Genomic DNA, 27976 nt, shown 5'->3' with positions numbered 1-27976 from the left:
ATTATCGTCGCAGCGGTGATAGCTAATTGGTTAAAACATCAGCCTCATATTTGGGGGGTAAGGGTTCGATTTCGAGCACGCATCTCTTTTAACTTTTCGGAGTTACGGACGCTGTGGTTAGCTACCTAAGTTTATTTCTTTCGCACGTTTTAACATTTTCAATGAAAGAATCAGTAGGTAGGTACACTTTTAACAATTGTGACTCAGATACGTCCTAAACAATATAATTACGTTCATTTTAGACATACCTAAGTATACAAATGGAAGTTGTTGGATTTTTTTTTAAACATTAGATATTGCGCTCAATTTTTTTTTACAAAAGTTCGCCTAAGCTAAATGCTACTGAATTCTTTACGTAATATCTTCGTGCGTGTTAGGTAAAGCAAAAAGCACATAATAAAACAATATAAAAGCTACCTACGAAACTAAGTGACAACAAAAGAAGAAAAAAACCAACTGTTCACACCTCCAGCTCCCAAATCGATTTACGTCTCGCGGATAAATTGAAGAATTTTCACGTAAACGCGCACCCGCCCCGGGTGCCCGGGCCATTCCACATCGCACGAAGTAAATAAAAAACACCAGCTTCCATCCAGCCTGTGATCCAGCCTCCGAGATTCGCAACTATTATCTCGAACCGACCAATGGAAAATGGAGAATTAAAACGAACGATCTCATTGGTTGTTACGAGCCTTAAAACTCCTCCTCATTTTAAGGCCCCGCCTTCACTAAAGGCTAACATTTCAGAACGTCGTTCTACCTGCTCGCCACCGGCACGTGTGGTCGCGTTCTCGTTAATATTTTAATGAGCCCTATAACCGTGACGGTTGACGCGTCTTTCCATTTAAAAATCACGTTTTCTTATCCGCTTATCGTGAGGTTGCATCACTAAACTGGAGATTATCTTCTAATACCGTCCTTGTCTATCTGTAAGTTTCCGATAATGTGAGATAGAGACGAAAAATCCGTATTTTTACGTGTGTAAAATGAAATTAGTTTGAATCAGTGTTCGTCGGCTCACCTGACGTGCGGACGATCGATAGCGGTGCGAGTTGCGTTACGACCCTAGTTTGTTGGGATTGAATTCGTTCGCGAAACGGGACGGGACGGGACGGGACGGGACTTGCCGCTCGAGGCGTAGTGATGTGTGTAATGTAAATCCGTTATCGATAGACGTCGTGACAAACATGATGACTATGGACGTCGGGATGTACAACAATCAGCAGAATGGGTACAGCGCCGAATATTACCAACAAGGGGCAGCATACCAACCTCCGTACGAATACCACGAAGGGTACTACGAACCGACTCCTTATTTCGAACCTATAATCCATAATCAGACGCACGAACCTGCCCCAGTGATCAGTACAGATACAGGACTGTGTTATACAAATTTGGACTATGGTGAACTACAGCAAAACTACCCCGTACATCCCTTACCACCCCATCCTGAGGCTTTCAAACATAGAGAGGAACATCCCCGACCTGAGGAGATGCATATGCATGAGCATAAACTAGACAACCATTATTTGGAAACGAAATATAACATGCATTTTGTGGATGACTCGTCCATGCAATACAATCACGCGGGGTCGCCCCTACCTTGTGGTGATTTCGACCCTTACGCCCCGAAAGACGAATTTGGGGGGTTAAGAGAGGGGTTTCCTCGGGAAGGGGACATGCAGGGCCACCACCTGGGCCATCAAGCGCACTCGTCTCACGCGGCAGTTCCTACTTATAAGTGGATGCAAGTTAAAAGGAATGTGCCCAAACCTACCGGTAAGTTTGATACTTTTTGGTACTTAAGTGGGATAGACTGGGTATGGTTGTAACCATCGATATACCTAAATGACAAGATATGCCCAAGCGAACAAAGTTTTTCACGGTTTTGGAACCACTTAGGGGTGGAATTTCGAAAAATCCTTTCTTAGTGGATACCTACTCCTTACAAAGAATAAGTAGACCCTCCAAAATTCATGTCTTTAGGACCAGCGGTTTAGGCTACGCGTTGATATATACATATGTCAGTCAGTCAGTCAGGACCTTGAATTTTATATATATGTATAGATACCTAATAATGTCTGTCGTTTACAATAGGTATACCTTCCTATCTAAGTAGGTAGATATACCTACATAAAGAGCGACGGCAAGTGAAGTCCAAGTTAAATCTTAATTAACATACTCGCACGCTTGCTGGTTTAGGAAGGAATTAATTACTTAACTGGCCAAGACCTAGTATTAAATTAACTGTTTATTTAAGTAAGTGTCATATTCTACTTAACTTACTTATAAACTTCTTGTAGTTTGGTAAAATGCGCAAATCCCCGAAATTCTAAATCCCCGAATTGAAAAATAAATGGGAAGGTAGGTACTTATCTAGGTATAAAGTAGTTTTGTGATTTTTCTACCAAAGTTTTACTTTTGAACATTGAACAAAGAATTAATTACCTTTTCCTGTTTTTTAGTATCAATAAGTAGGTAAGTATTTCTATTCAAAACAATTATTTCTTTAATATAGTCACGAGTTATTCCGATAACTATCTATCTATTGACTGGTCGGTTAAACAATTTAATGCGTTCAAGGCAAGCGGTTGAAACTTGGAGCAGTTACAAATACTTACGAGACAGAAAATTATAATATTAGTTGTGTCAATTTCCCGTAAGTCAGACAGTCAGCTTTTCCTTTTATACCTTTACTAGTTTATGCTCGCGACTTCGTCCGCGTGGACTACACAAATTTCAAACGCCTATTTCACCCTCTTAGGGGCTGAATTTTCAAAAATCCTTTCTCAGCGGATGCCTACCTTGAACCTTCATAATAGCTATCTGCATGCCAAATTTCAGCCTGATCCGTCCAGTAGTTTGAGCTATGCGTTGAAAGATCAGTCAGTCAGGGGTTGCCCATTCATACGTCTACTAAACCTAGGTCTACTTAATTATTACTTGTTTTTTATCTGTATTTTATATGTAATTTAATATGTAATAATATCCAATATCCAATATCCAATAAATGCCGCAAGGTAGAATTTGGATATACACTAATAATACCTTTAAGATCTGTAAACTAACCCAAATTCGCAATAAAGAGTCAGTGAGTCAGTCAGACAGTCAGCTTTCCTTTTATTTTACCTTTATATTATGTTACGCTCAAAGACCGAAAACGTTCATTATCGTCGAGAGGATGATGGAAGCCAGAGCCTAAAGTAAACGCACCTTTATTAAAAAGACTATTGTCTTTTTAGATCCGTCAAAATAAATGTCAATGTAGTGTGTCAAAAATGTCATCTTGAAAAATTGTATATTAATAGAAAATACACTCCAAGTTTATTTTTTAATATAAAGTCTCTTATTTACTAAATCTTAAAAATAAAAAGTAAATTTAATTCCTACATGGTCATCATCCGAAAAGCTTCTCTTTGTTGTATAGAAGCAGGCGTTACTTACTTTGCGGAAATCCATTAAACTTGCAATGAACCAAAAGCTTAATTTGCTGTAATCCGCTGAAACAGGTCGTGCATTTCGCATGCTGCATGTTGCATCATACAGATTCGACCTGTTTCAGCGGATTACAGCAAATTAAGCTTTTGGTTCATTGTATAAGCTTCTCTTTCTAAAACCGCCTCTTTTAAGCCCTGTCTACCCCTTATATCGTCCAATCATTTGCGTCAAAAAAAAAAAATAAGATTAGTGATTAGTTAAATTAACTACTTACCTAAATTTTGTACTTATGATAGAATATTAAAAATAGTGCTTTAAATGTAAAAAATATGTTTACAAGTGATAACCGATGTACTAAGGTTAGCATAACTAAATTTTTATCCTATTGTTGGTGTATTTATGGTGTAAATAGAACGTTAAAATATGAAGATGGTAAGTTTGAAAGGGGCGTCTTAGCCTGCCAAACTATGTTTAATTATATTTTATATGTTTATCCTAGGTTAATAGGACATAAACTATGTATATATTTTTGTTAATTATTAATAAAGACATTTTTCAAACAAACAAACAAACAATCATTTGCGTCTTTGGTGACGGAGCACATTTGCCTGCAAATCTACCTTTCAACACACAACAACGCGTTGTGGCAATCGCAGAAAGGCCACGACGCGAAATTCGTCTTATGGCTCTTACGAAAACTCTCACGCATTGTGGGATGTTTTTTCGTGCAATGAGCTTTTTCGGTCTTGGGCTTATAACTTAAGAAGTACGTAAGATTATAGAGAACTCTTCAGGCACGTAGTTTTCCTCACGATACAACGCAAGCAGCAATATAGGTAGGTAGGTAGAGCCTCGATAGCTCCACGGTTAAACGAGCGGGCTGTAATCCGAAAGTTCGCTGGTTCAAACCCCACCCGTTCAATGGCGTGCAACTCATAGAGGCATAAAAGCGCTGCTTACCCAAGAAATAGTTAACTCAGTTGAAATTGCGCGATGCTCATTATCCTTTGGCTTGCTTACCTAACTAATGCTTACCCTGGTTTTAAACCCTATGCACGCCACTGCACCCGTTGCACCATTGGGGAATATTAGTCACCATGGCAAACTTGGCCATATTCTTTAAATATATTCTTTAAAAAAAAAGTTGAAGCAAGTGATATAATATATCACTTGCTTCAACTTTTTTTTTAAAGAATATATTTAAAGAATATGGCCAAGTCTATATTATAGAAGCTTAAAATGCATATTACTCCGAAAAGTTCGCGGTGCGTGCCCGAGAATCGACCTCTGATCCCTCGAATAGGCGGCCGACATCAACCACTAGGCTATCGCGGCATTAGCAAGAGAAAGTTATTTAGACGAAATACAAATAATATGATGTCAAAGGTTAGCTACGTTTGCTAACGCATGGATAAATACATTCTGCATTCAATCTAAACTATAAAGCGCAATGCACACCGACAGAATGGAACCGAAGCTCACGCAGCGTCTTTTTTGGGCACCGTACGAAAGATTGAAAAAAATGGAACCCCTATAGGATCACTCGTGGGTCTATCAGTTTGTCTGTCTTTATAATAACAATAACGTTTTTGCTAGCGTTCTAGTTACAACCTGTATTATTTACTGGGCACCCTGGGCAGCCTAAAACAAGGCTTCTTCCAATAAGTTAGTAAGGCTCTCTATCAGACGTCCATATTGTTTTCGAATGTCTATTTAACTGTATGCTGTCCGCCACATTATGTCAAGATGGGACGAGTCAAATTATTTGCTTCGACGTGTCGGTGGTGTCGGCCGGCCGGGGTCCCGACTCGCGACCTCTGACACACCACCCGACAACGGTCACTGACAGACGCCGTGCCATACCGACGCATGAGTTGGGACTAGCTACACTCATACGCAAGTCGACATCATCACTGTCAAGTATCAACCGATAGACGTCCACTGACATATCAGTCTCCTGTAGAGACTTCTACACGCCACGGTCTTGCGCCATCGCCCTGCGACTCGTTTGATATCGTTTGTCCACCAAATGGGAGTCATCCAACGCTGCGCTTTCCGTAGCGAGGTTGCCATTCTTAAGACCACCAACGTCTTTTTTCGAACTATGTGCCCTGTCCATTGCCAATAAATTATTAAGGCGAAAAAAATAGCATTTAAGAGGTGTTATTTTTTTTTTCGAATGTCTATTTAACCCTATGCTGTCACACGCCACAATCATTATGTCAAGATGGAACGAGTCAAATTATTTGCTTTAACGTGTCGGTGGTGTCAGACTGTCGGCCGGCCGCGGGCCGGGGTCGCGACCTCTGACACACCACCCCACAACGGTCACTGACAGACGCCGTGCTGTACCGACGCATGAGTTGGGACTAGCTACACTTGTAGGGACTTCCACACGACACGCTTGAGTCCAGTGCGACCTCAGACACACCAACCGACAACTCTCATTGACAGATGCTATGGTAGGTATACCGACACATGAGCGCACATCCTAATAGTTTTGTGACTGACAGTTAGCTTATCTGGACTGACTAAACTTTTATTAGTTCCTTCATTGCAAAATTTTTCTTGCTTGTAATTTGGCTGGAAACTTGGTTTTGCATTCTTAAAGCTAAAAACTGACCTATAATGATTTGTTACATTGACACATCGTAACATTTTGCCTTTTGACGAGCAAAACTGCTGAGTTTCTTACCGGTTCCTTTCAGCAGAATCTGCTTTCTACATGAAAAAAATATTTTTGTTTTTTTTAAATATTTATAACTACTTACTTATCTACGTATAGGAACAATACGTTATTTGACAACTAGTTAAATGAGTAACTTTTTATCAAACGTAAAAAAGGCGCTCTTAGTAGGTATGCGAGAACACGCACAACAGACGGAAACGTTTAAGTGCGGAAACCAGCCCAGAGCGAAGAAAGAAGAAGGTATGCGAGATTCTATGAAATACTGGAATGTGACGTCACATCATAATGACGTACTTTTTAGTTTGATCGATAATTTAAAATGGTTTATACACTTAAAACTAACAAAGGACGTGGATTTTATGTATTTTGGAAGACCGTCTATTTAATAATCACTGATAAATAATTTATTCTTGATATAGTCAAATACCCAATTACGTGTGGTTTCTCCCATCGAGATCACGATTTAATGAACAGCAGTGGAGAGATAACACGTCATAACACGTGACGCAACGTTGAAAAAAACTACAACTCAGTGTGTGTCCAGCCACGATTCCGCCACGACACACGCTCCGACAGAGCTGTTGACCCTTTCTGACCCGTGTATCAAATAATATGACATAATAGGTACCTATACCACTGACCTCTACTAATACATGCACGCTGGACTTGCTATTGCCGAGCTGTTTTAAAGCGACTTGATTTTTTTTGACGACCTCCCTGGAGCAGTGGTAAGTACCTACTGTGGTTTTATTAGTGAGAGGTTCCGGGTTAAATTCCTGGCAGGGGTTTGAATTTTTTTAATTTCTAAATTTCTGGTCTTATCTGTGAGGCTTCGCCCGTAAAAAGGGGTAAATATGGGTTTAATAAAAACTGCCATACTCCTTCCAGGTTAGCCCGCTTCCATCTTAGATTGCATCATCACTTACCACCAGGTGAGATTGCAGTCAAGGGCTAGCTTGTACTATCTGAATAATAAGTGAATAGCTCCAAAAAGTTAGAAGTGCCTGCCCGAATCGAACCCTCGATATCTCTGATAAAAGGCCCACAACTATAGTACCTTCAGTGGGTACGCGGCAGAAAATAATGTCCATCGGCCTTTAGAGACGACGAGACTTTTAGAGCGTCGTCTCTGTCATTTATACCTAAACCTATATGACGTTTTGTCGGTCTCAACGACGGACAATTCTCTACAAATCCGCTATCTCCTTTTGAAGGTCGATGTACAATATTTACTGCCACGTACTGCAGTACTACTACGACCGTTCGAGTTAGATCATACCCTACCCCTATTTTACTAGAGATCGCGTGTCATTAGGAAAACAAATAGAGATAGACGCGGGATTATAACAGTGCAGCGGCGCCGTTGCGTGTGGCCAAAAGAAAATGCTTTATTTTTGGCTTATTAAGACCCGGTCTACACCGCCTATTGGTAATATAAATATATAAATAAGTCGTAATAAATTAAAAAAATTAAATACACGACTGCCATGCCAAAACACAAACTAGAAAGTGAAACGCAACAAAAAAATTATAGCCAGCGTCACTTGGGATAATGTACAGTACGAGGCCGAAAGTGATGAACATCGGCCTTTAGAATGGCATTTCATTTGACAGGCGGACAGACAGACAGACACACTTTCGCATTTATAATATTAAGTATGGATATGGATTTTGAATAAACCATTTGATTTGATTTGATGAAATATTATGAAAGCAGCTATAAATATTTTAATACTCTGCAGTGTACACCAGGGCTTACAGGAAAGTAGCGGGCACCTTGAGGGAAAGTTATGTTTGGGGACGATAACAAATTGTATTTGAATAACGCCACGCTGCCTCGCATTGGACTGGCGGCCACGGAAATTATCTGACGCATGCAGGTTTCTAGATTTTTTTTTATTGCAAAACGTGTATCGTAGAACGACTTCGTCAAACTCTCATCATCTATTCGCGAAATCATCATCTATTCGCGAAAAGTGATATTTTTCATCTCTCTCTTCATAGGTATAAATTAGCAATTAAGGATGTTATATCAAATTCTGCCTAGTTATAGTTTATACTTTAGTCGTTTTTAGTTCTGTGTTCCATAAGTTAGTTTTAAATACTCTGTGCCTAGTTTTTCATACGCATACTATGCCCGTGTGTTGTGGACATAATTCTTTATTATAAGTGTTAATTTCTCATTGGAGACTGCTTTGGTTTAAGTGTTTTTATATATATACTGGGGCCGATTCTCTTGTACACAATCTCTAAACTAAACTAAATTAACAGGTCTAAATCTAGTGCTATCCTTTTTCGCAAGTAACATTATGAAAGGAATAGCAATAGATGTAGACGTGCCATTTTAGTTTAGTTTAGAGATTGTGTACAAGAGAATTAGCCACAATATCTAGTTAACTAATTGTAACTGTTTGTCTCTACAAAATAAAATAAATTAAATTAAATTAAATTAAATTAAACTACCCAAATCGTTCTACCCAGGTCGACTCGTGTAAACGCAGCTCTATAATACGTGACAGGTCGAGATGGCAATCGAGGAGAGAACGCCCATCACGCCCGCACAGCCACCGCCCTAACCCGATGCGGGCGAGCGCGGATGACGTGCGGGTATGCGGAGCCTCCCCCTGCCTCGTTCCTCGATTGCCATCTCGACTATACACAGTGGCAATGGTTTCCTCAATAAAAGCAAGCCATGAGTTGCAGTTTCTGCCCACAATAAATCACATGTACCTACGTACAATAAAGCGGGTACAATGAAATTACGTCAATTTGTCGCGTCTGGTGTGGGCCGACAAAGTTAATATCATTTTATTGCGGCTCACAGTGACGGGCGGTTTTCTTACAATTCGGGTCTTTGCTGGAACTAAATATTTATTTTTGGAACTAGGTATTTTGGCATCGACGGTAAGGTAAGTGCATGAAGCCCGGAGAAATGTTGGTTTAAATCGTGTGAGTTTCGCAATTTTTGATTTGTATTCTAAAAAAACTAAAAGGAGATGGACAAAAATTGTATGGACGCGTGCCCCAGAATGTACAGAGATGATTATCTTCTATTTTACGAAAAAAAAGTAGCATGTTGTTTTGCAGTCGTGGCATCAATTTTGTGATAGGCGTAAAAAGACTTCCATCCAGGGCCGTAAAGTAAAAAAACCGGCCAAGTGCGAATCAGCCTCGCGGAATGAGGGTTCCGTACTACAGTCGTATTTTTTCGACTTTTTGCAGGATAATTCAAAAATTATGATACATAAAAATAAATAAAAATCTGTTTTAAAATGTACAAGTGAAGACCTTTCATATGATACCCCACTTGATATAGTTATTTTTACCCTGAGATATTCCTTTAATTTTCTCCACAAATTAACTGAAATATCTTTAAAGTAATATCGCGGAAGATGGGTGGAAGCTGATGCATAAAACTAAATCAAAACAACAACGCTACCGATTACCGAAAGTGATGAACATCGGCCTTTAGAATGACATTTCAGGTTTGTAGAAAGTTGTCTCTGTCACTCATACCCATAGGACGTTTTGCGAGTCTGTGCTCTACAAATCTGCTATCGTCTTCTAAAGATCGATGTTCATCACTTTAGGTCGCGTACTCTACCTACTTAACATTATGTAGTAAGTAGATATATGTTTGTCATAAAAATTCGCCAAATATGCCAATAACATCGAACCAGCAAAACGAGCAAAACTATCCATGACTCAGTATACCCTTCCAGCGCAGACCACACCTGACGTGGAGAGACGCCCGATGTTATCTATTCTGCCACAATGCTTGCCCATCAAACCTCCAGGGACAACCTGCCAACATATCCCTACCCTCCCTGGAACTCACTACCACGCAATTATAAACCTAGGCTCCCTACTAATAAGATATACCTCGCAGTTGTGTAAACGCAAATAATTTGCTGAAGAAAGGATATCTCACAGTGTCATTTTCTGCTTTAAAAATGTTTAAAACCTTTAAACACGTCACACGACATTCGTATTGAAAAATATGTAAAAATATCATTTTATTTGCAAATCGATTATCGACTTAATTCTAAAACAAATAGGGTTTAGAATAAAATGTGTGTGTAAGATCAATAAAGAAAAATTTTATTTTCTCTTCAACCTTGATAACGGGTATAGTTTACTTTGTAAAACGGAAAGCATGTAAACTACAAGACTCGAAACATGTTCATAATAATATGACGAACTCGACGAAGCGAGAAAGAAGTCCTGTGGGGAGATTGCCCATAATAATATTTTTCTAATATTTTATCAAACTATAGGACTACCTATATGATACACACGACTTCATCTGTGTACCTACCAAGAGTTTTAAAAATCCCGCAGGAACTCTTTGATTTTTCCCTTTGACTTCGTCCGCGTGGGTTTAGGTTTTTTAAAATCCCATGGAAACTACGCTTTCCCGGGGGTGAAAGATTAACAAACATACATACACACACACGCACACACACATACCTACATACACACAGAAATGCGTTATCCTTTGTTCTTCTTTCCTGCAGTAAACAGATCTAATCTATGGATCTAATTGATGTTTTGCATGGATAGGTTTATTATAACAGATGACATATTATTATATAGCTATTTCTTATCGCGAAAAAAGAGGTTCCTTACTATGAGGTACGAGAACCTATAAATCCACGAAATTGTGAACAAAAGCTACCTAGTAGGTATGTAAACCGTAAATATTTCTTTATCTTCGAGGTTACTAACCTCAAATTTTATCTTTTTCCTCTGCCTTCCCTCGAGGGACTTATATGGGCCGCAAAGTAGCCGTGTCAAAGTCGAATAGGGACAGAAAAGTGAGCCTATAATTGCGATTTACATATAATAGCTTTCTGAGAGCACTCGCGACTACACTCTCTCATTAATAGCCGGCTAGGTAAACTGGCTAGCACTTGTAACCCTTGCAAGTCACCTCCATTAACCGGGTAATGGTCTGTGCTCCAAGACAAAAGCTGATCTATGAACTGAATAAGTAAGAAGTACCATTTCATTATCGAAGACTAGGTGACTAGGTGATGCCCGCGACTTCGTCCGCGTGGATTTAGGTTTTTAAAAATCCCGTGGGAACTTTTTGATTTTCCGGGACAAAAAGTAGCCTTCCCCGGGATGCAAGCTATCCCTGTACCAAATTTCTTCAAAATCGGTTGAATGGGTGGGTCGTGAAAGGTTAGCAGGCTTGACACCCTACAAATTCTTTTCTTTCTGCTTCCTTGTCCCTGTATGTCACTCTCTCCTTTCTGGGGCAGACGTTATAGTTACAGGAGATTCCCGTCGCCGATCGGGATTTCTCCTGTTACCCACTTCCTCTCCTGTCATTCCAAAACTGTCTTCGCTCCCGCTCTCGCTCCCCTCCTTCGCGCTCGTTAAGTCCTCTTCCTCCTCACTTCCTTGCACCTCGTCTGCCTCCTTCCCGCCCCGGGAAATGAGCAAAAGAGCAAGTACAGTACGCGGCAGAAAGTAATGTACATTGACCTTTTTTTTTTTACAAGAATATTAGCCATGTTAAATGACTAATAGTCCCCTTTCCTCTCCAACTAAGCGTCAGGTTTGTGCTAGGAGTAGGTACGACAATAGTGCAACGGGCGGGGTTTGAACCGTCGACCTTTCGGTTTTCAGTCCACTCCTTTACCGGTTGAGCTATTGAGGCTCTAAATTTTAGAAGGAGATAGCAGAGCCAACAAAATGTCATATAGGTATGAATGACAGAGACAACGCTCTACAAAGCTGAAATGTCATTCTAATGGCTGATATACATTACTTTCTGCTACGTACTGCAGTACCTAACGGGCGCCCTTCCGCGTTTCAGCCCATAGCTGGTATAACCGCGAGGTTGCTGGGAGGTGGTGGGGTCCCCTGCCGGAATTCGAACCCGGTACCTCTCGCTATTAAGACTCGCGCTCACCACTGCGCCAGAGAGGTAAACTACAACATTCGCATATCGCTTATAACTTATAGATTCCACTAAACCGAAGCAAGTAAACCGATTACGAGCGAGTGGACTCGTATCTCGCGATCTACACGCGAGCGCCCTCACGACATTCGGCGCTGGTAATGACCTACCGCTACCGCTACCCCTACCCCTACCCCCACCCCTGCCGCTGCACTACCCCTACCGGCTACCGTCGATACGCACAACACATGTCACAACTTACCGACGGATTATCGTCAACTTGATTAACGAACTAATTTATTATTAACCCCTTCCTTAGTTTTCCTGCTTATTTTTTTCATTTCTTAGTTTAGTTCTCGACGGTCTATGTACCTACCTATAATTTAACACATCATCATCATCATCATGATCAACCCCATGCTGACTCACTACTGACCACAGGTCTCCTCCCAGAATGTGAAAAGTTCGCGGTTATTCAAGTTTTTTTTAATGAAAATATTACAATGAAACTTAAAGCTAGCCTTATCAAATTAGTTTAATTGCTTGAACCGCACATAACTCCGAGAAGTTAGAAGTGCGTGCCCGGGACCGAACCCCCGGCTTTCCGAATAGGAGGCGGATGTCTTAACCACCAGGCTATCAGTGCTGTCTTAGAAAACAATTGTCTCTAAGTACAGTAGGTACGCAGCAGAAAGTAATGTACATCGACCTTTAGAATGACATTTCGGCTTTGTAGAGCGTTGTCAATATGACCTATATGACGTTATGTCGGTCTCAACCACAGAGACAATGCTCTACAATCTGCTATCTCCTTCTAAATGTCGATGTACATTACTTTCTGCCGCGTACTGTACTTAGTTTAGACAAAACCACGTTTGAGCGAGTTTATTAAAGAACACTATACCTGCATGATTAACCATAAGGAATTTCATATCATTATACCTTTCTATCATTAATACAGTAACATTTAAGAGAAGTGAACTCGGAGCGTGCTCTATACAAACTTAGTTTGATTCTCATTTAAATATTGTGGTTAAAGAATTTATTTATTCTCAAAATAAATCAGATATTATTCAAATTTCACTTAATGAGCAAGATAAAATTTTATCTTTCGGCACAGCGCAGTGGCCAGCAACAACACGATCGTAACATAGCGGGTAGTCTAAACTATTAACCAACTAAACTCAATGAAATTCTGTAGACACGTTCTTAAAATCTGTATCTGGGTTTGCCAGATTTCTGAAGTTTCAAAATAACACGAGGTCAAATGATAAAAGACATACCTTTATGTACATGCAAATTTTGTTCCCGTTGCTGTTGAGTATGTGTCCCTCTTGGTCATAGTCTACCACGCTGGTCAAGTGCGGATGTAGTAGACTTCACACACCTTTGAGAACATTATGGAGAACTATATTTTCCTTTACCGTAAACAAAGTGATATTTTAATTGCTTGAAACGCACATAGCTCCGAAAAGTTAGAGGTGTGTGCCCGGGATCGAACCTCGGACCCCCACAAACTATATTTCACTAAAATCTGGCAATCACAGACATTATATTTTGCCATGGAGACCCTGGGGCCATGGAGTCTTAGTGCAAAAATTTATTTTTTACGAGACATTTCACTCATCTGGTGACAGAAGGGCTGGCTCATTTTTTGCGCAACGGATCAGCCTGGCTGTCCAGCCCGGAAATACAGCCAGTATTCTTGGCACCATTCCACACGGGCATGATTTGTATTAGATAAGACTAGCTTTAAGTTTTATTGTAATATATTCATTTAAAAAAAACCGGCCAAGTGCGAGTCAGGCTCGCGCAATGAGGGTTCCGTTCGACAGTCGTATTTTTTCGACATTTTGCACGATAATACAAAAACTATGATGCATAAAAATAAATAAAAAACGGTTTTAGAATGCACAGGTGAAGACCTTTAATATGATACCCCACTTGATATAGTTATCTTACTTCGAAAATTGAAAATACTAATTATTAGTATTCTATTGGCCTCTGAATTATTCAATGAAATTTCACCTAATATTAAAATACTTGATAAACGTTCACTTTGCCTTCTCGGTGCTCCTCTTTATAATGAATCCATACAACCACTCTTGGATCAAAAAGTCAGAACATTTTCGGCTAATACCGACAAATTGGGCACTCTAAATTCTCACATTGCATTTTCGATCCTAAAATATTGCCTTTTTGTACCTAAATTAATTTACATTCTCCGCGCGAGCCCAATTTGGAAATTTCATGGACTACTCGATAACATGGATGCCACCCTTAAAAGTACACTAGAACAAATTCTAAATTTAACTTTTGATGAGCACTCCTGGAACCAAGCAACTTTACCGGTCAAGTACGGTGGCATCGGCGTGAGGAAAATTTCCAGTGTAGCTCTTCCGGCTTTTCTGTCCTCTGTGCATAGTATAAAAGAGCTTAGCTCTCAAATTCTCAAATCCAATTCATCATTGACCTATGCCACAGAGGCCCTAGAGAGTTGGAAGGTCAGATGTCCCAATGTCGACATCCCGAAGGAACGTACTACACAAAAACTTTGGGATTTGCCATTGGTTCAACTGACACATACGAATTTGGTTCAAAATCTTACAAGTGACAGAGATCGTGCCAGGCTTCTAGCATTATCCGAAAAGGAATCTGGGTATTGGCTGCATGCCTTGCCATCAAAAAATCTCGGCACACTTTTAGATAACGAAAGTTTTCGTGTGGCTCTAGGTCTCAGATTGGGAACACCACTGTGCCATCAGCACAGATGTCCGTGTGGAAAAGAGGTTGATAAATTTGGAATCCACGGACTCTCTTGCCAAAGGAGCTCCGGTAGGCTGTTTAGGCATGGCTCTCTTAACGATACAATTAAAAGAGCTCTTGCCACCATAAATATTCCTGCGCTCATTGAGCCGGCAGGGATTAGTCGGGATGATGGCAAGAGACCTGATGGATTGACGCTGGTTCCCTGGGAACGGGGACGGGCGCTAATGTGGGACGCAACTTGCGTTGACACATTGGCCCCGTGTCATATCAGGAAGACAGCGTCAAGACCGGGAGCCGCAGCAGAAACAGCTGAAAACGGCAAGCGGCGCAAGTATGCCTCTCTTATAGAGAGTTACATTTTTGTGCCGTTTGCCGTGGAGACCCTGGGGCCATGGAGTCTTAGTGCTAAAAATTTTTTACGAGACATTTCACCGCGATTAATAGCCTCAACTGGTGACAGAAGGGCTGGCTCATTTTTTGCGCAGCGGATCAGCCTGGCTGTCCAGCGCGGAAATGCAGCCAGTATTCTTGGCACCATTCCACGCGTTCATGATTTATATAGTAATTAGATAAGGCTAGCTTTAAGTTTTATTGTATTTAAAAAAAAAAAAAAAAAAAAAAAAAAATTATTAGTTCATGACCACAATTTATTTTTTTTGTGTGATGTAACCACAAATTCACGTTTTTCAGATTTTTCCCTGAATGTCAGCTACAAGACCTACCTAACTGCCAAATTTCATGATTCTAGGTCAACGGGAAGTACCCTGTAGGTTTCTTGACAGACAGACAGACAACAAAGTGATCCTATAAGGGTTCCGTTTTTCCTTTTGAGGTACGGAACCCTAAAAACACAGATAATAGTAAGTTTCTAAAACATTTCTACAAAATTTCATTGAGTTTTGACTATATCATAATCCGCTGCGCGATTGTGGTAGAATGACAGCTACAATGTCACGATCGGAATCACCTCTGATTGGTTGTCGCTCGCTCACTATTGGCTACAGTGGCTACAATGCATTGTTCAACAAGAATAGCACAAATTCAGCCAATCACAACAATTGAGATTGTAATAATGATTGATGCAGGTTTTACGAAATAAATAATAAATAAATAAATAATAAATTTATTCATAAGAATGCAGGTGACATAACATGGTTATAAAATTAGTTGGCGAGCCTTATGCATTCTACCTTAGAATATTGGTGTATGAATATTTAAATATTACATTACAGTTAAATTTTTAAAAACATGTAAGTACATATAAATTACAAAATCTTTAAAATTATATAATATTCAGAAAGTAAATTAATTAAGTCATACAAAAACAAGAGAAAAAAAAATAGAAAATAATAACAGTCATTTAAATTTTACATGTCATACAGAGGGGATACCTAACTATTGCACTACAAAGACCATAATTTATTTCAGTCAAATCAGCGAAATCGCCCTACTGATGAGATTCAAGCTACGTTCGTATGCAGCGCGCTCGGGAGCGCTCGAGGTGAACTTCTTGTAACCCACATGGTTAGGCCAGATAAACGCATTCTGTAGATAGCCGCGTAAAGCCATTGTCTGCTGGCTCCGAGATACTGGCGGATAGACGGACGTGGGTGTTGATGGCGGATTAATAATGTTGAATAAATCATTTCTTAAATGTACCTACTGATTATATTGGGGGCCCGTACAAGGTGATTTGGATCGACGGGGCCTTAGTTTTTTTTTGTTTGGCGTTTATTAATTACAGAACTAGGGTTCCGTACCTCAAAAGGAAAAACGGAACCCTTATGGGATCACTTTGTTGTCTGTAAAAGAAACCTACAGGGTACTTTCCGTTGACCTAGAATTATGAAATTTGGTAGGTAGGTGGGTCTTATAGCTGGTATTAGGGGAAAAATCTGAAAACCGTGTATTTGTGGTTATATCACACAAAAAAAATTAAATTGTGATCATGAACCAATAATTAGTATTTTCATATTTCGAAGTAAGATAACTATATCAAATGGGGTATCATATGAAAGGGCTTCACCTGTGCATTCTAAAACATTTTTTTATTTATTTTTATCCATCATAGTTTTTGAATTATCGTGCAAAATGTCGAAAAAATAAGACTGCAGTACAGAACCCTCATTGCGCTAGCCTGACTCGCACTTGGCCGGTTTTGTTGTTGTTTGGCGTTTATTAATTACAGAAAATTATACAGGAACAAAAATAAAATAAGTACTGTATTGCCCTGTATCCTGTATTGTATGTTCTTGTGCATCACGGCATACAGCATAATGCAAAATGAACTGGGACCCTTTTCCGGGTTGTGCCACACATGACAGTTTGTTCAGTGCCATCTATTAACATTATTGTGAAGTTATGTTGAAAATACCGATGCCTATTAAAAATGAAATAGTTTAATTTATTTATAATATTTATCTAATTTTAGTATTTGTAGGATACAAGCAAGTATAGTAGAGTAGGTATATAACTGAAATTTCAGTTTCAGTTTTTACGATGCAGCCATTTTTTACATATAGCGTCGAATTCAATCTCCACTTCAAAGCCCCCATTTTGTATGCCCCCCCCCCCCCCCCCCCCCCCGAAATAAAGCTATTCAGATTTTTTATGCAATATTCGGCTGAAGGCCATCAGTTTACATTTACAAATAATTACGTGTTCACTAGTTCAGAAGTTATAAGGCTCTGACAGACGGACAGACGGTGTCGGACAAGTGCAATTTCACTCAACTAAATTAAGAGACCTCGCTTCGCTCGCCCAGTAATTTCTAGGTTAATGTTGCTATAACCGGGAAATTTAGACCGTAAGCATGACACTGCAATATGTTAATTCGCTGGTGAAATACATTACCCCTAATTCTGTTTCTAATGTGTTTCCTATGAGTCGGGTAAAAATAATTAACTACGGAACGCTACCGTTACGCGCGACTTGCTCTGACACGTTATAGTCCTAGAGACGGTGGTTACAAAGTGTGATACAAAAAATACACATGGAATAAAATGACGTGATTTTTTGTATAGCGGTAGTTTATGGGGCTATAATTAACTATTAAAGAGAATAATTTAAAAAATCATGATTTATATTCACCATCAAAAAGTATAATTTATTATTTTGAATAAACTATTTGACTTTGACTTTGACTACCTCGTTGCTCTAAGGCAGCCTTATTCCGCTGCGGATCACAAGTTCCTGGTTTAAATACCGGGTTGGACTAAAAAAGTTATTGGTTTTTTAATCTATTAAAAACCCCATGCCTGATAGAGCACGTAAAGTTGCCTGCTATGCGCCTGATCTCTCTCCAGTCGTATCAGATTGCCGACCCATCGGACGCCATACTTCCTGCGTAGATTGTACATCATAATTCCTGCGTTGTTGGCTGATATTGGCCAACATGGCTGTTATCGCACTTGTAATTGCCGCTTTTGAAAGTAAGTCACATAATTTGTTGCATCTTGAGTCGATTTGAATAAATACGGGTGGTTGATGGTTTTTAAGCTAATCTCGTTCCAACTCGACTCGACCGACTATAAAATGCTTTTTGTGTTTAGGTCGCCATTTTGATTGAGTGGTTGCAATAGCAATTGTGCCCTAATCAAGTTTAGATTGCAGTTAGGTTATTTTAAAAGGTAAAACTCTCGATAAGCCTATTCGCGTCGTGATTAATATTTAACTTCACTTCTGGTATGTTTAGGTGGGTAAAATTCGTTCAAAATTGGGTATTTTCCTACTTTTGAATTCGATAAATATTATCTATTACTTTATTATAAACTTGGATAAAAATAAATATTTACAAAGTTACACGCATTTTAATTTTGGAGTGGGAGGGTCTTCTATCCCTTTCTCGCGAAACGAAAATTTGTATCAAACCGCAAGAAGCTACAATGGCATTAGTAAGGTGTGACGTCAAAATTCTATATCGCTATCTCTGTCTAATCAGAAATATTTGAATGCTTAGGTAAAACTTTTTTGCTATTTGATCGATTTAATTAGTTTTTTTCAGTTTACGTCATTATTTTTATCTTAGTTTATAATAAACTAATAAAAAAATTGTAGTCAAATACCCAATTACACAAAGCAAGTATCGCAGCCCTCTCTTAGTGTATCAGTAGCCCACTCTCGGCCAATTAAGAGTTTATCGAACATTATTACGGGATTACTTGCACACCGCCTATTATACATTAGATCTGTGATTAGCCGCCGCGCGACGGTGAATCTGTAAAAAGTAGGTATCTTATATTATTATTATCTAAAAAGCCGTGATATCCAACTGGTTTAGACGTCGGTCGGACGACGGCGACGACGGTCGGACCACTGCCTTAGGGTTGAATTTCCAAAAATCCTTTCTACGGTATAATTAATAGCTTAGCTTTCTGCATGGCAAATTTCAGCCCCATCCAGTAGTTTGAGCTGTGCGTTGATAGATCAATCAGACAATCAACTTTTCCTTTTATTATATATTATATTGATATAGATTTACTTAGATTAAAATCTTACCGCTTTTTCAAAAGTCAAAATTGTAAATAAATCGTCTTAGTTCTTCTAACATTCACTCATACGGATAAAACTTTCGGAATCTCAAGCGATTTTCAGAAAATTCGCAAAATTACACAGAATAGGTTTGTCTTATCCCTACATACTCGTCTACAACTTCGAGTGCAGCGCTCCAAACGATTACTGGGTGTCCCATCATACCCATAGAGATTTAGAAAGCTGTCCGTATGGTAAAATTCTATTGTAAAAATAAGATAGATAGAAACACTTTGTTGCACACAAAATATTAGATAAACATGACAAAAAAAACAAAGAATCTAATTATGCAAGGGCGGCCTTATTGCTCAGAGCAATCTCTACCAGGCAACCTTCATAAGGTTCATGGAAGAAACAATTTTTCTCGCAAAAAAAATTATTTTTCATCATCGGCATGGCCCATGATGTCTCAATGGAATTCTTCTACATTCTACAGTGTTCTACAGTTTTACTATTTTGAAAATACACCTTGAATCCCAGAAAATTTGTTATTCCACTATTTTTAGGCATAATTTTACAGGATTTAGGATTTTACCGTAGTGTTCACTATCACTCATCTACTTTCATAATACCAACTCACGTTACGCTAGTTCTTGTATAAATGTATTAAACTCCAAACCTATTTATGAACCCTGATTAATTTAATTAATTTGCACCATATCTTATAAATATTACTGGCTGATGCCCGCGACTTTGTCAGCGTGGATTTAGGTTTTTAAAAATCCCTTGGGAACTCTGATTTTCCGAGATAAAAAGTAGCCTATGTCACTCTCCACGTCTCTAACTATAGAAATGCAAAATATCACGGCGCTCCGTTGCTCTGTTGCGACGTGATTGAAGGAAAAACCAACAAACAAACACACTTTCACATTTATAATATGGGTAGCATTGCTATTAACATTTTAATGATTGTTGATTATTATAATAGACTTTATCAACAATATTTTATGTTTATCAAAACTAATTGAAATTCCAGCCATAATAGGTAGGTAATTCTAATACAAGCTTCATAACAAATCGAGATTTGGACCAAACCCCCGTTCGTATAGTTAGAAAAAATGTCGAATAATTTCTCTGATAGTTCAAATTATACATCCGATAATTCAAATTATACATCCGATAATTCAAATTATACAGCCTTCAAAATCAACAGTGAACTCAACAAAGTGGACGATGAAGTAATACTGATATTAAGGATAGGTGCAACTTTAGGCACCGTAGGATTTCTGACCATGTGCATACAATTGTGGTGTCAAAAATCGATAAAAAACCATTTGTTCTATTACTTTAATTACCAGCATACGTTTTCGAGTGCATTACATTTGACACTCATAACTTACTTATACACGCTATTGGCAAACAGCGATGTCATATCAGGGGAGGCCGACAACACGGTTATCGGAATAGTTTACCAAGCAGCTGCATATTTGAGTCTCATAATACATTTCTGGACCGCCTGCATCTCGCTGAAAATGTTCTCGGATCTATTTTTATTCGAGAACGGAGCAAACGTGTATACTATAAAGGAAGTGACTAAATTCACCTATATATCTGCTTTGGTAATAGAATTTTATGAGGAAATTGTGATACTTTGCGTATACGCTTTCTTTTCGGAGGATCCTATGGCCGTGCCAGCTGTAAGGTTAACTTCTAATCTCTTAATTGTATCGATAGCTGTTGCTATGTTATTTGTTATACTGCTGAATTGTATCTGTAGGAATGATAAAAGTCGTTTTATGGGCGTGGTGTACTTTATACAGTTGTTTATATTAGTTTGTGGTGATATTGTTCTGATTGTGTTCAAAGTAAGAAGCAGCAAGGCTGTGGAAGTGTTCGTCTGTGCAGTGCTTCTAAGTTCTCGAATGATTTTTGAAATCATTTGGACTTTGCTTATAAAGTCGGACCTACCCGTGTTTAAACATTTCAACTATTACTGAACTACTTACTGTATTCTGTATAAGTCCCGCAAATTTCTAATGCGCGTGGCCGCCATTTTAGTGACGTCAGCACTAGACTGAAGTTTCGAACTGATGGTATATTTTTTACGGCTGACGTCAAAATGACGTCATTTCGATGTTAATGAGACATGGTTCCAGCGCAATAGCAATTTGCGGGATTTATACCCACTTCTCTACCAAGATTCTCTACTCTTTTGTAATGTCATTTATGTTTAGAACCTTGGTAAAATCAATGTTTATTTTCATATATGCAGAGAAATATACAAGTCTGTTAAAAGTGTTATTAAATTGCAGTATTTTTGCAGTAATTCGTCGTTAGTTATTTTATGAAATATATTTGTGTCTAAAATATGATTGCGATTTCAAACTTTCAAACTAAAAACACCTTCGAAAGTAAAGCTTTGTTTTATTAGACCACATTTCAAAATGATATAAATGGTTATTGGGAGCCTATTGTAAAAGATAGATATATGCTAGCGTTGACTTTTTTAAGAGCTCTTTAAAAGGAAAAATTGTACCGAACATTGTTTTCGTGTAACTTTAACTATTAATACAGCGCACGCCTCGGAAGCTCACAGATGAGACGATTTTTTTCACATTATTGCAATTTTAGTAGGGATCTCTAACTTTTTGAACATAAAATATAACCATGTTACTCAGGAATAATGTAGCTTTCTATTGGTGAAAAAAATTTTTAAAATCGGTTCAGTGGTTCCAGAGATTACCTACAAACAAACTTACAAACATTACCTCTTTATAATATTATAGTATAGATCTACATACATTAGGTACGTTTAGATAGATATCTCGAAGAATAAGATTATTTTGATTTTGGAAAAACGCAGTTATAGTGTAACGGCGCCCACTGATAGCTTATCAGTAAATTACGGCAGATAGCGGTGACGGATGGTGGCGTGAACACACATTACACGACTCATCTCCTGTACTACTCATGCTACTGGTTTTGCTTCAATTCTACGAATTTTGACGCAGTGGAGAGCCATCAGCATCATCATCATGATTAGCTTCCAGAACACATATTGGAGATGTTTCTCAACAAGTTCAAAGTTTTCATAAAACATAAACTTATTGAAAAATCCTATTACAATTTAAAAGATTATTAATATTTAATCTATAGGTACATATAAAAGGGAAAACTGACTGATGTACTGGCTGACTGATTGATCTAAGTATCAACGCACAATTCAAGCTACTGGACGGGAAAGACGGACGGAAAGACAGACGGACAGACAGCGGAGTCTTAGTAATAGGATCCTGTTTTACCTTTTGGGAACGGAGCCCTAAAAATTAAAAGGTACTTATTATTTCTTGTACGGAACCCTTCGTGTGCGAGTCCAACTTGCACTTACCGGTTTTTATTTATTCGGTAGACATAGCAGGTGGTTTCGATCAATCGATTAAATATTTGATATGAGTTATAACGGATTCCTTAGCATTAGATAAACACCTTCGACCACTAAGTGCAGGCCTGCTAAGAAAATTCATATTTTAATAGAAATCTTAACACTAACTATTACGTATTGCTGAGATTTCTTATTAAAATATGAAGTAGTTACTTAAGTATGAATGTATCTGATTTTAAATAATCTATGACTGTCACTAACTATTATAATAGCTATCTGCATGCCAAATTTAAGTCCGATTCGTCTAGTAGTTTGAGCTTTGCGTTGATAGATCAGTCAGTTATATTATCCTTTTATACATTTAGTCAATATGTCATCATTCAACACTGCAGCCCACTGCAATTATAGCTGCTAACTATTGATAAGTTGATAACAAGCCTATATTCATACGCTGATTGATAATAAAACATGTAAACACGAAAAAAGTATCAGCTGAGAAGTGATCACAGTCCGAGAATGATTGATTGATAATAATAACGAACGAGCTCTCATATAAACAGACAAGTATATTTAACCATCGGGCGATCGAACCTAATTGCAATCCCTTGTCCATTGTCAAGATGATAACACGAGACATAATTATAAAAACATCATCTCGAGGAGCACGTAGAGCCCCGCAGTGCCGTAGCTAGGGTGACATCGGTGACAAGTTGCAACAGGCCCGTCTCAGATGGTACGGCACAGACCACCACCTATAGACGCCTAATAGCCGGACACCCCTGCGGTGTGATTACGAATCTCGCGACAGGCTTGCGACATGCGTAAATCTCGCAATCATCGCTGTCGAACGTCACACGTAACAGCGGCTATAGAGCAGACAGCAATCGAGCTCTAGTTCACCCTCTATCTGACAATCTATGAACTGTCGCATTGCTACTGCTGTCGCTACTGCAACGTTTTACGTAATCAGCCCGCCGATCGCCAAGCTTAGACAGTTGCTTAGCATAAAAGTCAGGCCACGCCCGTTCGGTACCCTCATTCCGCACATTGTCTTGATTACTTTTGAGTCCACCAATCAAAACATAGTATTTTCCCATGTCCCTCGCCAATATTTTATGATTTTGTTTTCATGCAAAACCTTGTGTAAGCGTAGAATTCTCTGCACACAGAGAATTCTATTCTTACATGATCGTATCACAATACGATCATGTAAAAGTAGTACGGAAACTACAAAGCTACGTCGCCTAAAACTTTCACTATAATATTTCAGAGTTTAGTAAAACGATCGTAGTCAGGTTTTAGTTTTCAACTTTTGAAAGACAGATTTTATTTTAAAGACATTTGAACATTTTTCAAGGGCGCAGTTATAGATGTTTCATGTTTGCACCGGGCGCGCCCGGGCGCATAGAAAGCTAGTTACGGCACTGGAGCCACGAGAAGACTTTATCAGCGAGGGATGCACACCTGATTGATTTATAGAGTGTTGACATACCTGGACGGCACCCGACTTACTCTAAATATAATGAATTATCGGTCAAGTGCGAGTCAGACTCGCACACGAAGGTTTCCGTACTATCACAAATTTAATTTTCATGGCGGCCATTTTGAAACTCTTATTATTTGTTGTTATAGCGGCAATAGAAATACACTCTGTGAAAATTTCAACTCTTTACATAATACGGTTCACGAATGGTTCACGAGATACAATCCGCTGGAAGACAGACGGACGGACAACGGAGGCTTAGTGCTAGGGTCTTGTTGGCACCATTTCGGCACGGAGTTCTAAAAATTCCTTTTGGAAGATACATTTATTTTATACCTACTTAGAAACATTTTTCAACGGCGCAGTTATATAAATGAGTCCATAGGTATTAACTTTACAAACATTTCATTTACAGAGTTAGAGTTGGTATGTTAGTAACTATATTTATGAAAAAATAAAATAGCCTACCGTGGCAGTTCTAGGCGCCCCGTGGCCACCCCCACCCAATGTTGAGTTATTGGGCAGCCTATCCTATTTTTTGACAATCCGGAATGCTGTTGTGACTGCTACGAAGACGCTGGTAGGAGTGAGGCTATCTTTTTACGGATGATGGCATAATATAAGCTCGCACCGGGCGCATAAAAGGCTAGTTACGGCACTGGAGCCACAAGAAGACTTTATCAGCGAGGGATGTACACCAAATTGATTTATAGAGTGTTGACATACCTGGATGGCACCCAACTTATTCCAATATAATAATAAATCGGTCAGGTGAGAGTCAGGCTTGCACACATCATAATTAATTTCAAAGCATCGTATTTTCTCATTTTCATGGCGGCCATTTTGAAATTTCACTATTTGTTGTTATAGTGTTTGTGAAAATTTTAACTCTCTACCTATTACGGTTCACAAGATACAGTGTGCTAACAGACAAACAGCGGAGGCTCAGTAATAGAGTCTTTGGGCACGGAGTCGTTAAAATTTACTTTATGGAGGATAGATTTATTTTTATAGGGACATATTTCAAGGGCGCTGTTATAGATGTCTGCACCGGGGCGGGGCGCCCGGGCGTATAGAAAGCTAGTTACGGCACTGGAGCCACAAGAAGACTTTATCAGCGAGGGATGTACACCTAATTGATTTATAGAGTGTTGACACACCTGGACGGCACCCGACTTACTCCAAATATAATAAATTACGGATAGCGCGGCGGCGCGACGCGACGCGCGGTGATCGATCGCCCGACTTTATCGATCGAGCAGCTGCATCAAGAATGGCCGAAATGTCACTGATGACTTCATTGTCACGGTAGCATTGTTAGGGAAATTTTTACCGTTATACATATTAATCTTGATTGTTGTTATTTTTTAATAACACCGGCTGAATGTGGCTGTGGACGCCATGTTAAGTTTTTGAGCAAACACTATTCGTCGTTCTCTTTTTGACAACGATAACTCCAGTTGTGCGTATGTACCTAGCATTCGCCCAAGAGGAGTCAGTTGGAACAAAAAAAAACCCGGCCAAGTGCGAGTCAGACTCGCGCTCGGAGGGCTCCGTACTACAATCGTATTTTATCGACATTTTGCACGTTAAATCAAAAACTATTATGCATAAAAATAAATAAAAATCTGTTTTAGAATGAACTTACATGTAAAGCCCTTTCATACGATACCACACTTGGTATAGTAATCTGACTTTGTAAGTTGAAAACAGCAATATTTTTTCATGAACAATTTTTGTTTTTCCTTGTGATGTAACCACAAATTCACGGTTTTTAGATTTTTTCCCTCATGTCTGCTATGAGACTGAGAGGAGACCCTAGCTCAGTAGAAGGTTGGCGATGGGTTGACCATGATGATGATGATTAGCGAACTACAACCGAATTTAGTGAAACATCCAAATTCCAGCTGTATTTACATTGAATAGAATAGAATAGAATACCTGTATTTTTATACAAGTAAACTTTTACAAGTGCTTTTGAATCGTCAACTAGTTTAATTTACCACTAGTTCGGAATGCCGTTCCTACCGAGAAGAACCAGTAAGAAACTCCTATTTAATAGGTACCTTTACCAAAACTACCTACCATTACTCATACCTACGTACCTACGTAGTAGGTACCTATTTAATGGTAGCTTTAACAAAAATAAAATTTCTTCACCGTTCCAAACACGCCCTGATAAGATAACAGTAGTAATATTAGAAGTGGCAACCAGAACGGTGGTACCTAATCAGTTGACTGGACCTGTCAAATTTGCCTTATCATCTGCACTGATAAGCGATCTTTAGGTAGGCACCTATCGAATCATAGCGAATTGTATTTAAATCCATACTAATATTGCGAACTAGCTGATGCCCGCGACTTCGTTCACGTGCATTTAAAAATTCCGTGGGAACTGTTGAATTTCCGGGATAAAAACTATTTATTCTATGTCACTCTCCAGGTCTTTAACCGTATACCCATGCAAAAAATCTTGTCTACCCGTTTGCTCCGTTACGACATGCTAGGTTAGCTACACGGTACACACGATCAGTATCCACTATCCATCGCCCATGGGATCCATGGCCTGCCTTGTATAGGTATTATTATCTAATACTAGCTGAACCGCCCCGGCTTCACTCGGGTGGGATCTAGAAAAATCGAGGAGGAAAATCCTGAAACCCGTATTTCTTCATTTGTGTCCGAAAACCCAAATACTAACTTTCATGCAAATAGCTTGAAAATGACGGACGTTTATACAAACTTTCATCCCCTATTTGAGCCCCTTGGTAGTAGAATTTTCAAATATTGTGAAATACATATTTTTTTATTTTTAACCGAAAGCCTAAATACCAATTTTCATCGATGTAGTTAACTTTAAAATGAAGGACTTTTATACAAACTTCCATTACCGATTTAACCCACTTAGGGGTGGAATTTCGAAAAATCCTTTCTCAGTGGATACCTACTCTTTACAAAAAACACGCCTTCAAAATTTCATGTCTCTAGGACCAGCGGTTTAGGCTATGCGTTGATATAATAATTATATAAGTCAGTCAGTCAGGACTGAATTTTTTATAATAAAAAAAGAAGATTGGAAATTATTATTTAAGAGGTATGTATAAGTACTATGTACTTATGAAAATTGCAATTGATAAATAAATAAAATAAACCATAATTATGCCTACGTATTTATTTTATTTATGTAACTTCTTCACCATTATCAAAAACCGGTAGCAATCGAAAAACCATCCATCCATCTCGATAACTGGAACAAAGATTTGTGTAAATATTTGGACAGAGGACATCTCACTGTATCGTGTAGGAAAAACAAGGTGATTTGAAAACTGTTATCATGTAAATTGATAACTGATATCTTGCCAATGTCGAAATGTTGGTATTTTGCGCAGATTTGTGATAACGTATCTTTGCGAGTCACGTCACACCCGGACACGTTTTTAAACAAACAAAAAATTTGTTGAGGAAAGTTTTTGGGAAAACTAAGCGCAGTATGCAAAATTTCAGCCCGATCCGTCCAGTATTTTATTTTTAAGCTGTGCGTTGGTAGATCAATTAGTCAGTCAGCTTTTCCTTTTATATAATATATAAATTAGCTTATGCTCGCGACTTCGTCCGCGTGGACTACACACAAGCCTCTATTTTACACCCTTAGGTATTGAATTTTCAAAATTCCTTTCTTAGAGGATGTCTGCGTCATAATAGCTATCTACATGTGAAATTTCTGCGCGATCCGTCCAGTACTCCAAGCTTGAGCTGTGCGTTGATAGATCGATCAGTCAGTCTGCCAGTCAGCTTTTCCTTTTACATATTATACTATAGATAAGTTTCAGACAT

The 27976-nt window shown here is 38.8% G+C and overlaps 1 protein-coding gene across 1 annotated transcript in view; it reads left to right on the top strand.

Annotated features, from left to right (window-relative positions):
* Positions 1 to 777: 777 nt before the first annotated feature.
* The window catches only part of LOC117985801 (homeotic protein labial-like), a 41099-nt gene continuing 13900 nt past the window's right edge, over positions 778 to 27976 (top strand). The window contains exon 1 of the mRNA XM_034972595.2: positions 778 to 1779. Within this exon, the coding sequence (XP_034828486.1) occupies positions 1188 to 1779 (592 nt within the window). The 5' untranslated portion in view covers positions 778 to 1187. The remainder of the gene's footprint in view (positions 1780 to 27976) is intronic.

This window comes from Maniola hyperantus, chromosome 10 (assembly GCF_902806685.2).
Source record: "Maniola hyperantus chromosome 10, iAphHyp1.2, whole genome shotgun sequence".
NCBI classification, from domain to species: domain Eukaryota; kingdom Metazoa; phylum Arthropoda; class Insecta; order Lepidoptera; family Nymphalidae; genus Maniola; species Maniola hyperantus.
Note: the sequence above shows the minus strand (reverse complement) of the source record. Positions and strands in the feature narration are given on the sequence as shown.